Source organism: Octopus bimaculoides, chromosome 2 (genome assembly GCF_001194135.2).
Source record: "Octopus bimaculoides isolate UCB-OBI-ISO-001 chromosome 2, ASM119413v2, whole genome shotgun sequence".
Taxonomy (NCBI): Eukaryota; Metazoa; Mollusca; class Cephalopoda; order Octopoda; family Octopodidae; genus Octopus; species Octopus bimaculoides.
This window is the reverse complement of record NC_068982.1, coordinates 45,400,860-45,419,290: the sequence shown is the minus strand read 5'-3', so window position 1 is coordinate 45,419,290 and position 18,431 is coordinate 45,400,860. Positions and strand designations below refer to the sequence as shown.

Sequence of the window (18,431 nt, the reverse complement as noted above, 5' to 3'; positions counted from 1 at the left end):
TACTCAGCCACTTGCATGTTAATTTCACGAGCAGGCTGTTCCGTTGATCGGATCAACTGGAACCCTCAACGTCGTAAGCGACGGAGTGCCAAATTATTGACTTGTAAATATTGATATGGTCATTACATTATTCTTCTAAATCCCCAAACTTTTTCAGGTTGCTGACCCTTTGGCATTCAGGCCACATTTCTAGTGCCCCCTTCTCCTACTCACCACCACAAACAGAGACCACTTTCTGCAGTAGATTCAAAACAACTGTATTTCATGAATAAAACTTAATTAATCCATTATTTTGTCACTTTTACATCCATTGCCCTCTTTTGGCCACCCTTGACCATCCCATTATCGCCCCACTTTTCTTCAACACCCCTAGATCTTTCCACCACCCCAGTGGGGTAGTACTGCCCTCTTTGGAAACTACTGTTTTAAATGCTATATATAGGCTTTGGTTACTTGGTTAAGTGATGTCAAAACCTCAGATGAAACCCCAATAAGGAGCAAAAATTTATTTTTTCAATCTAAGGAGAAATAGGTAAATTTGACATATCTGTATGTCTACTATGTAGATTTACATATATAATGATGTGTATCTTTTTAGTGTTTTACATTAAAAATATTCAAGTTGTCATACACATTTGCAAGGAGGTAGGTGAAGTATGGTACAAAAATATTTTTGGTAACTGTGCTAGTAAATTTATATCATGCTTTTATCATAGCATCTGGTTTCCAAACACTCACACACACACACACACACACACACTCACAACACACACACACACTCACTCATACACAGTATACTTACAGATGCAAACATACATTCAGGCTAATGTAAATTCATTGCTGAATTACATTTGCTGAATCTATGAGAGAACCTTTTATAAGAGATAATGAACAATTACCTTTTGGTGAAAATTTTCTTTACACTCCATGAAACTAATTAAAATGAATGCTGTCAAGCCAGTATCAGAAATAATTCCCTGGATTAAATGAAAAGAAAATTATTGTTGTTGGTGTTATGTTTTGCCTTTGCTTTAATTCATACAAGCTGTACCCAAATCTCAACAAGAAACATTAAGTGACAACAGGTTTTTGCATCTAAAGATCAGAGCCAGATTAAGATCCAAAAAAAGGCCCTAAGCACTTAAAGAAAATTTTGGTGCTCCATGCATGTGTAATTCAAATTATAAACAATAATAAACCATAAGAGGAATTTTTATTTTTCAAAATAAAACAAAAACTAACAGATGGAAAATAATGTTTATTTTTGTATACTTCCACTTTATTTATATTTACTCTTTTTTTCTCTTTTACTCGTTTCAATCATTTGACTGTGGCCATGCTGGAGCACCGCCTTTAGTCGAGCAAATCAACCCCACTAAAAGTGAACAATATCAACATTAAAGGTACGAAATTGTAATAACTTTTTGGACATTGACCGATGAAGAATTTGCTACAAATTTTCTGCTTGTTATATTTTTTGTAAAATTTTCCTTTTGTTAAATTTTTGAAATACGTCTTGAGCTTTCCTGTCAAGTCATTGCAAATACTCTGTTGGTGTCAGTCAGCTGCATCCAGAGATTTCATGGTTAATTATCTCTGGATGCTCTCTGCGTACATGGCACAATTGGCTGTTTTCATGTTTCAGAACATTACACAAGTAATTCCCAGATGGAAGGCACTGATCCTAAGCAGCAATAATATACCCTTCAGTTTTACCAACTTGACACCAGAGCATGCCAGCAACTTATAGATGGATGTTTGGTTTATATTATTATTATTTAGTGGCATTTCACAAATCTTTATGTTCTGAGTTCAAATTCTGCCAAGATTAAATTTGCCTTTCATCCTTTCGGGGTCTATGAAATAAGTGCCAGTGGAACACTGGGGTTGAACTGCCCCTCACCCAAAATTTCAAGCCTTGTACCTATAGTCGAAAGGATTATTATTATTATTACTATTTATTATTATTATTACTATTTATTATTATTATTATTATTATTATTATTATTATTATTATTATTACTATTTATTATTATTATTATTATTATTACTATTTATTATTATTATTATTATTATTACTATTTATTATTATTATTATTATTATTATTATTAATATTATTATTATTATTATTACTATTTATTATTATTATTATTATTATTATTATTATTACTACTTATTATTATTATTATTGTTATTATTTATATTTATTATTATTATTATTATCATTATTATTATTACTATTTATTATTATTATTATTATTATTACTATTTATTATTATTATTATCATTATTATTATTATTATTATTATTCAAAAAACTGTACATTACTTAGTTCAATCAGTATGGCATAAAATGTGTCATGATGCATCAAAACAATTTGAGTTGAAGAAAATGAACAATAAATGAACTATATCCTGCAATCAACAGATACATTTATCTAATACCAGGCAAACCTATAATCACCAGTGTCCTCATTGCACCTTCTTACTAAAATCTATATCTGGACTCAAATTACATTCACACAGCCATCACAAATAAAAGCAGCGTCTTTTGGCTTTTTGATTTTTAAAAGCTGTTTTCTCCATTTATGTTTTTTTATTAAAATCCACTCTTTCAAACGCACATACATTGAAATTGACAGGAGCAACCATCATTAATATTATCATAATTATTATCATTCAAAAACTGTACTTTTTTTTTTAGATAATTAGCATTTTAATAATTTGGAAAAAAAAAACAATTAAAAGCAAGAGCAAATCAATATGGAAAATTCCTAAAATTACAAACATACCATCATTTCTTTATAAATGATTAATTTGTCTTCTTTAAATGCACCATTATTCTTCTGTTTCTTCAGCAACCATAGAAATGCTGATGATATGACAGATCTGTCTACTTCTTGCAGGGTTAATGCCTCACAAAATATCTTCATTACATATGCTGTCAACCTAAATAAAAATTAAAATTAAATACAGTATTTTCTAGCATACAATCTAACATAGCATATGGTGTATACAAGTATTCTTTTATTCTTTTACTTGTTTCAGTCATTTGACTGTGGCCATGTTGGAGCACTGCCTTGAAGGGGTTTTAGTCGAAGAAACGAACCCCAGTACTTATTATTTGTAAGTTTAGTTCTTATTTTATTGGCTACTTTTGCCGAACTGCTAAGTTACAGGGATGTAAACATACCAACATCAGTTGTCAAGTGATGGTGGGGGACAAACACAGATACAAAGACACGCACACATAAACATACATACAACATATACATATATACAATGGGCTTCCTCAAGTTTCCAGCTACCAAATCCACTCACAAGGTTTTGGTCAGCCCGAGGCTATGGTAGAAAACACTTGCCCAAATTGTTACACAGTGGGACTGAACCTGGAACCATGTGGTTGAGAAGCAAGCTTCTTACCATACAGCCATGCCAGCACCTTGTAGTGTAAACATTCAAACCTCCACACTATCTTACCAAATCCTGCTTAGTATATAGTGTACAAATGTAGCGTAAACTTTCAAATATCATCACTATCATTCAAAATCCTGTTGCATTTCACATGAGATCTTTGGTTCTTCAAAATCTTCTTGGTCTACAAGCCAACCTACCATTTTGGGGCTGTAAATTTTGATTCACAAACTGGGAAATATACTATTTTAAATTCCTATTATACAGACATCCTTTTGAAATAGTTCATCACTCTCTTCTCACTCCTTCTACCACCACCCTCTCATCCCAAACACTGTTTCTATCATCACACACTTACTCCCCTCTCCTGTCATCTCTGTCTCCCCCTCCTTACTTATGTAGCCCTGGGTTAGCAAACAATCTATAGGGTTGTAAAAGACTCTCTAATCTCAGGGGTATGAAGCAAACCCATTATTGTTGGTATCACTATAAATCAACCCTGGAGTGATATTTTGTAAAATAGGAGGCAGGTAAATAGAGATATTGGGGTGGGGACCCATTAATTTTATTGAAGATATAGCAAATCCTCTTGTGTTGGTGCCATGATAAAATGTACACAGTACACTCTGTAAGGAGTGGGATCAAGGGGATTCTTTCATCTTGTTCAGAACACAGCAACCCTTCTAGAGTTGGTGCCATGATAAAAAGCATCCTGTACACTTTGATAATGATGCTGATGATGACAATAAAAACTTTTCACTTGAATTTTTTCTTTTTTCAAAAACTGTTTTTTTTTTCTTTGCCAGCTCTTCTGTCAGTTATGGGACAAGTTCGGTAGCTTACACAAAACGATGCAAAATCACAAGGTTATATGCTTTGTAATTCAAAACCTAGTCTCTTATTGTCAGCCAAGAACAGGCAGTCTACAAGAATTGATTTTAAAACAATCCAAAATTCTGATTCACAGAATGTCTTACCATAACACAAACTAATATAAATACATACATAAACACATGCCTGCATACACACACACACACACACACACACACACACACACACATGTATATGTGTATATATATATATATCTTAATTTTATCTTGTTTCTGTCATTGGACTGCAGCCATACTGAGGCCCTGCTTTGGAGGGTTTAGTTGACCAAATCAACTGCAGCACATATTTTTTAAGCCTGGTACTTATTCTATCGATCTCGTTTTGCTAAACTGTTTAGTCATAAACAAATCAACACTGGGTGTCATATGGTCGTGGTAGTGGTGGTGGGGGTGGGGGTCAAACAAAAACACAATGACAAACACAAAGATACACACACACACACATACACACAAACACACACATATACATAGGTGTGTGTGTGTGTGTGTGTGATGGAATTCTTTCAATTTTTACCTACTAAGCCCCACTCACAAGGCTTTGATCAGCCTGGGGCTATAGTAGAAGACATGTATCCAGGATACCGCACAGTGGGACTGAACCTGAAACAAATGGTTAGGAAATAAACTTCTTAACCACCCAGCCAAGCCTGAAATTCTATGAATAAAGTAATATTATGCATTAACCCTTTCAGTACCAACCCGGCTGAAACTGCCTCTGGCTCTATAGTACAAATGTCTTGTTTTCATAAGTTTTGAATTAAAATATTCCACCAAAGCTTAGTCACAACTGATGTTTCTAATACTAGCTTAAAGGTAACTTAGTTACTTTACTAAATTCTTTATATTAAAGGTAACTAAATTCTTTATATTTAAAATTAATTGAAAGAAACAGAGCATCTCAAAATAAATACGGTAACGAAATGGTTAAGTAACATTTTGCTATTATAAAGGATTGATATCTTTGAAAATAAAGTCAGAAATTTTTATCGTTACCATGTACTTGATTCTGTATTCTCAAAAGTTGAAAAAGAACCATCATTTTTTCTAAAAGTCATTTGTTTTTCAATACCTGAAAAATAAAAATAAAAAGTCTTTTGAGTAAATTCAGTCTGTGACTGCTTTTTGACAGCGTTTATAATGTTTGATTATCGTCTTACCAAAAAATCCAACCACAACTTTTTGCTTACTGACTCTTCAGTTTAGTTTTCTAACTTTCTTTTCCCATACTCTAAAGAAAGTAATTGAATAAATTCAACAAGTATTTGATTGTATGAGTTATTTGATCCTTCAAAGCTCCTCTGACTAACACTTCCTAAACTTTTCATAATAACTTCAAATTCTGGGATGAAGGAAATGAGGATGAACACACAGACTTAATAGTTACTTATTCATAGTTAAACTACGGCAGATTTTAGCTTGACATTTTCCTCTCTCATTTACAGTCTAAATAATCCAACCAACTTATTTGCAACAAAAACACATGAGGTGGTTGTTAAAGGTTATCTTCAGTTCAAGTTTTGCCTGGAGAGAATTTCTGTTCTATCTACCAAATCTCATTCAAAACAAGGTAATTCTATTGTGTTTTACTATTCTTTCTACCAATCTGCTTAACATAAGTCAATAGCTTAAGATATGGCATCTTGAGGAAGTGTCTTCTACAATAGTCCCTGTCCAACTAATGCTTTGTGAGTGAATTTGGTAGATGGAAACTGTGCAGAAGCCTGTTGAATGCGCACTCGCATGTGTGTGTGTATTAAAGTTCAAGATTCAAGTGAATCAGCTCCTTAAATAGTAAATCACTAACGACAGATCAATAAGATCACTATCATGTACAAAACAGCATTAGAGAAACATATACGTACATACCAAAGTAAAAATGGATTTATATTCAAGTTGCATGTACAATCACAAACATCCAACTGAATACACCACAAGTCTCAAGGCTGCAACTAAGTACAAACACTGTCCCAATTGTACTGCACTCAATAGACTCCAGATCCACGTTAATTGCAGATTCTGAGTAAGGTGAATAATAAACAAATAACAACACTTGGGTAGTGGTTCACTCACTACAGCTGTTTCAAACGTGATTTTTATTGATGAATAGGAGTGGAAAAAAAAAAAACGTTTTCGCCAGGTGACCAAAGTTCACCAGAGTGTCATGAAATGGCACATGCTTGGATTTGTGGGATGTTTTTTTTTAAATGTTTAATTTTTGCCTATCTTTACCTGATGTAAATGTTTGTTTTTTTTCACATGATATAATAACTGTATTCATCAATAAAAAACATGTCTGAAATAGCTGTAGTGAGCAAATAACTATCCATCCAGTGTTTACTTCTTTATATACACATGCACACATAGGTATGTGCATGTGCATGTATGTTTGTGTACAAAGTAAATTTTTATAACGGCTTTCCCTACCCTCTTGCTTGACAACAAGTGTTCATTTGTTTACATCCCTGTAACATAGTGGTTTGACTAAATAGACCAATAAAATAAGTACCAAGCTTTAAGAATAAGTCCCAGGGTTCATTTGTTTGACTATAACTCTTTGAGGCAGTACCCTTTTTTGTTACTATATCTGTTGAAATACATAGCTTTTGTTACAATTAATTTTGTAAACAATGAAGAATTTAGTGAAATAGCTTTGTTATTATTAAGCAGGTGATTGGATCATATATTCACAAGAAATTTTGAAGGAAAGTCTTAATTTAGATACCTTAAAACAGTAATCTAAACTAAAACAGTTTTATCAGACCCTGGGCAGTTTCAGGCAGGTTGGTATCAAAAGGGTTAAAAGGATGAAATTGTGAAATTTGGGTTGCTTTTGATTATAAGTCTGATAAGGGTTCAACAACAGCAACTAACATATTTAACTTAATGCAATGAATCCAAGTAGCCATTATAAATGAAAGCAAATTACGTTACAGATATAAAATTTTGTATTATATATGTTAGATAATTAAGGACATAGACTGAGTTTAAAATTAACTTTACCCATTCTTATGAATTCTTTCCCATTCTCATACACTTTCTCATCCATCTGGATAGTATTTCTGAGATATTTTAGAGCATAAATTGTTAATGCCATATAAATGATATTTTGCTCTCCAGATCCATAAGACATGAGTATCAATTTTCCAGGTTCAGTCAAGGCAGTTTTCACAATACTGCTAAATAAATAACCTAGTGCAATAAGAAAAGAAAAGGATAAATTAACGTTTTCAAATTCAATGTCAGAAAGTAAATGAATTATGTATTATTTCAAGTAAAGCATATCTGAATGAAAATGTGTTGTTTGTGTGTGTGTGTGTGTGTGTGTGTGCAGGTACATATGCATGCATGTATACATGCACACATATAGAAATGTGTGTGTGTTTGTGTCTCCTTGCCATGTGATGGCTGTAAAGGAATATCCCCTCCACAACAGAGGTGTTGTTGTTCATTTCTATTTTTCTATGAGAATATGTCTAACCATGGAGAAATACTTCCTTGCTAGGAAACAAGTGAAGGTTGGTGACAGGAAGGGCATCCAGCCATAGAAAATCTACCTCAATCTGATCTGAGTAAGCATGGAAAAGTGGACATTAAAAGCAATGGTGATGATGATGATGAAATGAGATGACTATAATATAAGATTTTTTTAATATCTAATTTGAAAAGTATTTGTCATGAAATCTTTATATCATATTTTCCAGGCATACAAGTGAAAGTTTTCAGGCTAAAATCTACGGCCAAAACAGGTAGACCAATTTATGCACCAAGACAACTTTGGAGGACCAGAAATTCCATGTGAAATGCAGCAGAATTTGGGAAAATAGTGACAATGTTTGAATATTTACACTGCATGTTTACACAATATATTGGTTTCAAATTTCTGGCACAAGGACATCAGTTTCAGAGAAGGGGCTAAGTTGATGGAAAGCAAAATCGACATCAGCAGCATTTGGACTCAGAATGTAAAGATGCCGCAGGCATGGCTATGTGGTAAGAAGCTTGCTTCCTAACCACATGGTCCTGGGTTCAGTCCTATTGCATGGCACCTCGGGCAAGTGCCTTCTGCTATAGTCTTGAGGCTTGAGAGTGGATTTGGTAGACGGAAACTGAAAGAAGCTTGTCATATATATATGTGTGTTGTGCGTATGTGTCTTTCTGTCAGTGCTTGTCCCCCCATCACCACTTGACAACTGGTGTTGGTGTGTTTACATCCCTGCAACTTAGCAGTTCAGCAAAGGACACCAATACAGTAAGTACTCGGCTTAAGTAATAAGCCTTGGGTTCAATTTGTTCTACTAAAACCCTTCAAGACAGTGCTCCAGCATGGCTGCAGTCAAATGACTGAAACAAGTAAAAGAATGAAAGAATAAAAGAATAGAGAAAATACTTGACAGCATTTTGTCCAGTGTGCTAACAATTCTGCCAGCCCGCAGCCTTATTTACACTATGTATTACATGGGCTTGTATGCTGGAAAATATGGTGCATTTTTAAAAAATTAATGCAAAATTTTAAAATATGATAATAGAAATCAAACATAAGTGTAATAGAATTTTGATTGAATCTAATTCTCTACATACGATTTTTAACTGATATTTCATTATCTGGAACTTTCTCAACTGGAAGGTTATTGTTGGTGAAGTTTCTATTTTCTTTTTTTTCAAACTGTTAAACAAATCAAAACAAAAATACAAATACTACTTCATTATCTAAAAATTGTGTTCTTCAAATATTTACATAAAATTTTAAAATTAAAGTAAGAATATTCAACAGGTGCAAGCATGGCTGTGTGGTCAAGAAGCTTGCTTTGCAACAACATGGTTTCAGGTTCAGTCCCACTGTACATCATGGGTGAGTGGCTTTTTAAAAAATTTTTTTATATTTCTACTATAGCATCAAGCTGATCATTGAAAAAATAAGTAAAAGATATTAAATAAATTAGAGGAACAGATGTTGCTGCATGGTTAAAAAGCTTGCTTCCCACCCATGTGATCTTGGGTTCAGGCCCACTTCATGGCAAATTGGGGAAGTGCCTTCTGCTATAATCCCAAGCCAACCAAGGACTTGTGAGTGAATTTGGTAGTTGGAACCTGAAATAACCCATCATATATATAAATGTGTGTGTGTGTGCATATATCTGTATGTGTGTGTCCTTGTGTTTGTGCTTGTCCCCACCGCCACCACCACTTGACAACCAATGTTAGTTTGCTTACACCCTTGTCACTTAGCACTTCAGCAAAAGAAATCAATGGAACTGGCTTTAAAAAAATAAGTTCTCGGGGCAATTTGTTTGATGAAAGCCTTCAAAGCAGTGTCCCAAAACAGGTACAATCTAATGACTGAAACAAGTAAAAGATAGAAGATAGATTAATATATTATTTACTTTTGGAGTATTCACTTGAACAAACATTTCTTCTTCAATGATTTCTATATCATTTGATCCAGTATCTCTTGCAGAGACCTTAAGGGGAAATTTTCCTAAATTAAGAGGCCGAATAACAAAAAAGATAGATTTAGACTCATTTGCTTCAATATCAACACTTGTTTCATAATGATGTCCATTTCTATTGACATATGAGCAAACATCTGCTGATTCATGAAGTGTAACTTGTACCTAGGAACAAAAAAGGAAAATAAAAATGGTTTAATTTGTAAGACAAAACAAAACATATCATCGTCGTCACCACCACCATCACTTAATGTCCATTTTTCATGCTGGCACAGATTGGATCAGTGGTTCTCAACTGGGGTCTAATTGGCCCTTGCAGGGTCCATATAAGATATAATTAAAATTTATCTACAATATATTGCTTATACTTCTACAATACACAAAGTATTTTAACAAATTCTTTTTATATATGATTCCCAATGGTATTTAAATATAAAAATATGGGATTTTTAAAAACAACAAATGGCTATGGGAGTCCACCCAAGTAAAAGAGGAATCAAGGTTCACAAGCAAAAAATAGTTGAGAACCATTGGATTAGAAGGTTTGACAGTAGCTGGATCACCAGAAGACTGCACCAGGTCTCAATGTCTGTTTTTACATGGTTTTTATGGCTGGATGCCCTTTCTAACACCAACCACTTTACAATGTGGATTGAGTGCATTTTATGTGGCACCAGTACTGGTAAGGTGGGTTTTGGCATGGGTTTTACAGCTGGTCCATTTTTCCATACTAACAAAAGTTAAACAAATAAACATTATTGAGGCATTGTCTTATAGCTGGACAACCTTCCTGTTACTGATCCATACCTGTTTTTCGAGTAAGGGAGTTTTATTTTACTCCTCTTTGAAAGCACAGAACTACTAAAGGATTTGTTGACTGGGAAATGTCAGCAAACGTCACTATTTACAGCTCAGTAATTTTCATGAGAAGCACAAAATGTAAACACCTGCATAAACACACATGCATGTGAACAAATGTATACACTGACGTGCATGCATGCACACACACACACACATTAAACACCATATACACACACACAACACAACACAATAACACACATACACAAATAACTCCAAATAAATACGAACTGACATGGTCTAACCCATACCAACCCATTCTAGCATGGGAAGCAGAAATAAATGATAATGATGATGATGACAACAACAACGATGATGATAATAACGATGATGACAATGGTAATAATGACAGTGGTGATGATGACAATGTGATTGAATATGATGATGATGACAGCAAGGACAATAATGATGATAATAATATGATGATGATGATGATGATGATGATAGTATTGGCAATAATAATGATGATAATGATGATGAAGAGGAGGAGCAGGACAATGATGATGAAATATGATCACAAGATGATGACAACGATGATGTGGATGATGATGAAACTGAATGGAAAACATATAAATGTAATGCTGGAACTTACTCGTAGAGCTGTATTCTTATAGTTATATAGAAGAACCGTAACCATTGTAAAATTAAATTGCTTTACAACTTTAGGGAAATTCATTTTGACAACAAAACTTTTGAAAGTTTTCACTTCAGCTATTTCAGCTACACAGAAATGTGTATTATCAATAATTCCGAAACCTTGAATCTCCCAAGTGGTAAGATTATCTGGTAAAGAGAAATTTATCTTCTGCATACCATCATTTCTGTTGAAAGACAAAAAAAAAATATATATATATATATATAGTGTGATTTTAGAACAAATTATATAAATGTTATTACTATTGGATTTTTTTTGCAAACAACTCGCAGTTGCAAGTGTTACCAGTTGAAAGCTTCACATACTGGATGCTAGCAAGTTTATGGGGTCATGAAGACAGAATACATGTTGTTTCAGGACCAACCTGTTGATGGCATCATTGCGCACTCATAGTGGTATTTATTTATGATGAGTTAGGTCTAACGATAACGACAGTCACCTCACAGTAAGGTCAGCAAGCCAACAGAAGTGTCAGAAAAGTACTTTATGGTATTTGTACCAACCCATTATGCTTAGAGTTCAAATTCTATTGAGGTTGACTTTGCCTTTCCTCACGCCATAATGCCTTGGTCATTCACCATTGCCTCTGTGAGGCCCAAAACTTGGAAAGTGCTTTTCACGTGTCACCGGCATCGGCCACTTTGCCTCCATGAGGCCCAAATGCTTGAAAGGTGCTTTTTACATGCCGCCAGCATGGGTGCCAGTTATGAGACACCAGCATCAATCACTGTGCCTCCATGAGGCTCAACTTTTGAAAGGTGCTATATCCACATGCCACTGGCACAGGTGCCAGTTACATGACACCAGGATCAATCCAAGGATCAAGGTGTAGGAAGAAAGTTAGCTTCAACCAATCCATAGTAAATATAATAAACAACTTTCAAGGACAATAGTGGTTCATTGAGATAGGAGAGTGTGGATTTTTTCACATCAAAGTACGATAAACTATAAAAAGGTCTCTTTTTTATATTTCATGGTCGGTGATCAGGGTTGCCAAGTATGCGAATATGAATACAAGAGTTAAGGAATGGAGTAGATAAGATCTGGGCTACATATGTTTCATAGCAAGCAGAACCTTGGAAGTGGTAAATATCCAAGTGAGGTGTACACCGTAGGCTACTCTTCAGGCCAAGGGTATCTTAACTGAATGAAAGTTTACATTGTTGCAAGGAGGTACTTGTTAACACATGTAAGAATCAATCAGAAGGTGTAGAGAGCACAGTAAGAGTGGAGAATAATGTGTGTGTATATATATATATATATATATACACAAGCTATCAAAATCCATTCTTCATGAGCACCTGGTAAAGCTTGGGTACACAAATCACTCCGATGTTTGGGTACCACATGAGTTGAGTGAGAAGAACTCTGAAACGTAATGTTTACTTAATCACATTATTTTGAATCAGTTATGCATTATCTCATAGCTATGAGATTTCTGTGATGTGACTCTTTACTTTGGTAATGATATTGTGGGGTAGATGTAAGAGGCTGAATTTGGCTGATTTGAACATAGAACAGGTAAAGTATTTAGGCCAGATATGGCAGATTTGAATGCTAAAGAATTAAACCTTTAGCTACAGTAGTTCTCAACCGGGGTTCATATAGGATTTTATTGTTAAAATTTATGTACAATAAATTGGCTATACTTCTTTAATACACAGAATATTTTAATTTTTAATACAACTCCTAATAACATTAAATTACAAAAATCCAGTAGGATGGTTTTTATATACATTGAATAGCTATGGGGGTCCAGTAGAGTAGAATAGGAATCAAAGGGATCCATAGGCAGAAAATGGTTGAGAACCACTGAGCTATCAACTAAGACATCTGTGGTTCTCATTAGTATTATAACTGCATTGAATAACCCAATAAAAAAAAAACTGCATATCCCTTCAAAACAATTTCTCACAAAGAGTTTCAGAAAATATACATTACCTCAATGTTAGATCATAAAACATTCCAGATAAAGAATCAGTCGAGTCTGAAAACAAAAGAAGACAAAATGATATAAATAAAATTGATGGAGTCATAAATGCTTGATATAAATTATTTAAGATGTCGCTTTCAAATTTTGGCTCAAGGCCAGCAATTTCAGGGGAAGAAATTCAATGACATCAATCCCAGTACTCAACTGGTACTTATTCTATTGATCCTAAAGGGATGAAAGGCAGAATCAACCTCAGCAGAATTTGAACTTAGAATGTAAAGACAGACGAAATATTGCTAAGTATTTTGCCTGGAATGCTAACGATTCTGCCAGCTCACTACCTTAAATTATTTAAAATATTAATTCAAATAATTAGCAACATTTTAATTTACATAACATTCAGGCAATACTCAAAATATTTTATATGACTTCTAAAAATTAATGGGAGGAAGGTAGGTGTCAGAAATATCCTGAAACCAGAGACCTAGCATAAAAGCTTAAAAGTGGGCTCTTCTAATGCCACTCAAGGACCAGTTTAACACCACCACCAGTTCTTAAGAGCCTTTAGTGAAGTCCACTCTATTGCAAGCATTGAAACCTAGTCTCCACTTTGAGGATACCTTTCTCCTTCCCTCCTACCAGCTTCAGGAGCCTTCTAAAGGATCTCCTGAGCAGTGCCTTCTCTTCAGACTAAACAATAAAAGAGATTCTTAAAAAGAAAAAAAATAATAATAATAAAAACATTTTGAAACACCTTGAAAAATATTTCAGGAAAAAGCAAATAAAAACTATCAAATGAAGCAATATATGAAGGTTAGATATATATATAAATATAAATTTAGACTTACAGTCTTCAGCAACATTAGCATTGAACAAACTTTGAGACATAGGGGAAGGCTCTGCCTGCAGATACAAACAGAATGGAATAAGAGATAAGAAATAAAGTTAATTCCAATATTTTTTAGAAATTTAATTATTAAGAATTGTATGGTTCTTTTTCTTTTTTTATATGCTGAAATGAATATATAATTTAATTTGAATTAATTTTTATGGTCATATTTTTTAAAAAATAAATTTATTAAAAAGGCTAAGCATTTTTCAAATAAAATTCAACTTGCATGTGAATATACAATATAACATTTGTGCTAAGTTTGGGACATTACAATTTCATATCTACATCCAGATTTCTTTGTCAAATGTTTCTTATTTATTCACTTTGTTTTGAATTAATCTCACATTATCTTGTAGCTTCAAGATTTCAATGGTGTGTTTATATATTTTCAAAATGACATTGTAGGTTTGGTGTGAGAGGTTGGAGCTGGTCAGTTTTAACCTAAAATATGTAGAATATTTGAGCTGGATATGGCTGGTTTAAATGTGAATGGGTTAATATTGTAATTTAGGAAGTAAATCAGCAGTAGAAGAGCACATGTACATTTAAAAGCCTTTATGTTAAGTTAAATAGTTAAAATGTATAAGATACCAAAAAATTAGATTCCTTAGGAATGGTAGAAGGAACAGCACGAGAATTGAGCACATTTTCTTTTGCAACTGTTGCATCTCTTCTCTTTTTGTCACTATTCCCAATTAAAGAGAGCTTGAAATTCTGTAAAGGAAAAATAAAAACAGTAGTTAATGAATTTCATTTGAAATATTCAACATTAAAAGATTGAAAAAATGAATATGAGAAATGCTAAGTACAAATACATCTAAACTACTCTTGTAGATGATGTTGTGTGCTGTGTGTGCATAGTGTGTGTATGTATATTTGTGTGTACCTTTGTCTTAACATCACAAGATTCTTGTAAATGAGCATCACCAACATATAAACAATGCTGTTTATTTCCGCACTTCTGTGGAAAGACATGTCCAGTGATGGCAAAATGTAACCTTGCTTGGAAAATGGTGAGGGTTGGTGATGGGAAAAGCATCCAGCCATACAAAATCTGCCTCAATAAATTCTCTCTGACCCATGCAAGCATGGAAAAGTGGATGTTAAATGACAATGAGGATATATAGTAACAGTTTGATTCAGCTTGGTATTATTTGACATTTCATGGGCATAGAATATGTCCGCATCATACATCATCATTTAATGTCTGCCTTCCATGCTGGCATGTGTTGAATGGTTTGACAGGAGCTGGCCAGGTAGAAGACTACACCAGGCTTCCGTGTCCATTTTGGCATGGTTTTTTTGGCTGGATGCCCTTCCTAGCACCAACTACCGCACAGAGATGCTTCTATTCTGTTTCCATCTGCCAAATTTACAACAAGGCTTGGTTAGCTTGGGGGTATAGTGGAAGATACTTGCCCAAGGTATCTCACAATGGGACTCAACTAAAACCACGTTGTTGCAAAAAAAATTCTTAACCACATAGCTATGCCTGCATTGAAATAAATCTAAAATATATTCATCATCATTTAACATCCATTTTCCATGCTTGAATGGGTAAGATGGTGTGACTGGAGCTGGTGAGCTGCAGAGCTGCACCAGGCTCCAGTCTGTCTTGGCTTGGTTTCTATGGCTGGATGCCCTCCTTAAATGCCAACCACTCCACAGAGCTTTTGAAATCATCAATATCATTTAACATTCATTTTGAAATCATCAATATCATTTAACATTCATTTCCATGATGGCATGGGTTAGACAGTTTGACAGGAGCTGGCAAGGTACAAGTCTTTGTGAAGCTCTCCTGTCAGGGTTTCTATAGCTGGATGTTTTTCCTAACTGTACAGAATGTCCTGGGTGCTTTTTATGTGGCAGCAGCTCCAAGCAGGGTCACCAAGTAACTTGCAAGACAAAGACACCCTCAGCTGAGGTGGGAAGTAATATTGAGAGAAGTGACTCTATGCCAGGTGACAAGATATGATAAAGGGAAAAGAACAGGCATCTTGCTGTAAAGAGCTTATAAAAATAAAATTAAATTAAATAAAAATTAAATAAAACAAAATGAAATGACAAAATGCAAACTTACATTCAGCATTCTATCAGTTTGGAGATTCAAAAGCATTTCATCTCTTATCTAGAAATGTTATAATCCATAGAGAGAACAAAATTAGCAATATGCTGTTTAATAACAAACATAGACAATAAAATATATTATATTTTAGAAATTAATTTCATGTACAGTTCATTCCAAAAATGCATTGTTTAGTTATATTGTACTCTTTTACTCTTTTACTTGTTTCAGTCATTTGACTGTAGCCATGCTGGAGAACCACCTTAAAGGGTTTTTAGTTAGAGAAATCAACCTCAGAACTTATTCTTTGTAAGCCTAGTACTTATTCTATCATCCTCTTTTGCCGAACTGCTAAGTCACAGGGATGTAAACACACCAACATCAGTTGTCAAGTGATGGTTGAGGAACAAACACCAATACAAAGACACATACACATAAATATAGACATACATACATATCTATATATATATTGGGTTGTCCGGAAAGTTCTTGCTGATTTTTAAAGGAAAGAAAAAGGTCAATAAATACTTGCCATTACATTTTTAATCAACCAAATATGAACCATTTTGTTGCACAATGCGTCTCCATCTTTCCTTTAACTTGAAAATACCCTCTTCCCAGAACTGAGGTGGTTTCATGGCAAAGAAATAATCAAGGTATCTTTTTACCTCATCCAAGGAATTGAAATTTTTACCATTAAGACTATTCTGCAGAGACATGAATAAGTGGAAATTCGAAGGAGCAATATCTGATGAATATGGAGGGTGAGCTAACACATTCCAGCCGAGCTGCAGTAATTTTTGTCTGGTTCCCAAAGAAACTTACAGTCTTGCATTATCATGTTGGAAAACAACACCCTTCCTGTTGGCCAATTCAGGACGTTTCTCTTGAATTGCTGCTTTTAACTCATCCAGTTGTGTGCAGTATTTCTCAGAATTAATTGTCTGGTTACTTGGGAGAAGCTCATAGTACAGAAATTCCTTTCCAATCCCACCAGACACTGTTCATGGTTAAGTCTTTTTAACTGTTGATGGCAAAGTCTACCTAGCTATATGTAGATATTGCAAATCTGATAACCACTATAAACCACAGCATTTTTGTGAAATTACTGCAGAAATCATTGGCTTGCAGAGCATGTTTAATCTTCCTCACTGAAAAACTACCTGAAGTAGAACAGTTTTCTATCCAAAGGGATATTTATCTCTCATCTGTTTAATATCAAGGAAACTGTAGAATTTTGTAATACAGAAAAGTATTTGCTACATTGACTTATTTTAATTTTAACAAATAATTATTTACAATAATATACATATGCAGTGGTTCTATTGGACATTTTTGATTATTAGTGATTGACTAATTAACCAGTTAACAATTAACTAATGAATTGTTTGATTAATCATATGGTTAATCAATCAATCAATCAATCAGTTATGTCTGACAGAGTTCTTTCATTGTCATTTGTGACCTCATCAATGACATACATGCCCTCTCTCCTCCAGATCTGTTCCAGGTTTGAATGAAGAACGTAGTAAAACAGAATCGGTGTGTGTGTTTATTATTGGTATAATGTCCCTCCCAAAATATAATAATATCAGTTTCAGCACATAGTTTCACATCAAGAACCTTGCAAACCAAATACAAAAGCAAGATTACTTACAAATTCTTTTGTAATTTTGGGTCGGCTGTCAATGTAACCCATAGCCTTGTCCATAAATAATAGCACAACATGTTGGCCTGGTGAACCAGATATCTCAACTTCAATGTTTTCATTGGGAAGGTATTCCATTTTATTAGTGTGAATCTAAAAACAAAAAGCAAAAATAGAATCAACTAAACACATTAACAAATACTAAATGTTCAACTATTCAAAAATCATTACTGTGATAACCATATGGACTGGTGAGTTAGATATTTTAAAATTTTTAAATTCGTTTAACATCCTAAATGACACAGGAAATGACAAAACACTTAGCTGTCATTCATCATTCAGACAGTATCTGGATAATTTCAATTTTCTTCTTTTATGCTTGATGTACCTATTTTAAGTTCTTTATTTGATATACACTCACACACACTAACTCGTGTGTATATATATATATATATATATATATATATATATATATATATATATATGCGAGTAAAAATAAATACAAACAAAGGTGGATTTTTTTGTATGATTGTGTATAGAGGAATATATTATTTTGCTTAAAAGAGTTCCAACACTGTCTGTTTTTTATGTTTTATTTATATTCCTGCAGAACTAATGTGGGGTAT

The 18,431-nt window shown here is 33.8% G+C and overlaps 1 protein-coding gene across 1 annotated transcript in view; it reads right to left on the bottom strand.

Moving 5' to 3' along the window:
• Window positions 1–18,431, bottom strand: part of LOC106869164 (complement C3) — a 160,574-nt gene that overhangs the window by 55,991 nt on the left and 86,152 nt on the right. The window contains exons 13-24 of the mRNA XM_052976969.1: window positions 17,815–17,958; window positions 16,173–16,220; window positions 14,681–14,803; window positions 14,046–14,100; window positions 13,206–13,251; window positions 11,202–11,430; window positions 9,686–9,916; window positions 8,883–8,967; window positions 7,305–7,493; window positions 5,298–5,373; window positions 2,793–2,949; window positions 900–977 (exon numbers count right to left, since the gene is read on the bottom strand). Of these exons, the coding sequence (XP_052832929.1) occupies window positions 900–977; window positions 2,793–2,949; window positions 5,298–5,373; window positions 7,305–7,493; window positions 8,883–8,967; window positions 9,686–9,916; window positions 11,202–11,430; window positions 13,206–13,251; window positions 14,046–14,100; window positions 14,681–14,803; window positions 16,173–16,220; window positions 17,815–17,958 (1,461 nt within the window). The remainder of the gene's footprint in view (window positions 1–899; window positions 978–2,792; window positions 2,950–5,297; window positions 5,374–7,304; window positions 7,494–8,882; window positions 8,968–9,685; window positions 9,917–11,201; window positions 11,431–13,205; window positions 13,252–14,045; window positions 14,101–14,680; window positions 14,804–16,172; window positions 16,221–17,814; window positions 17,959–18,431) is intronic.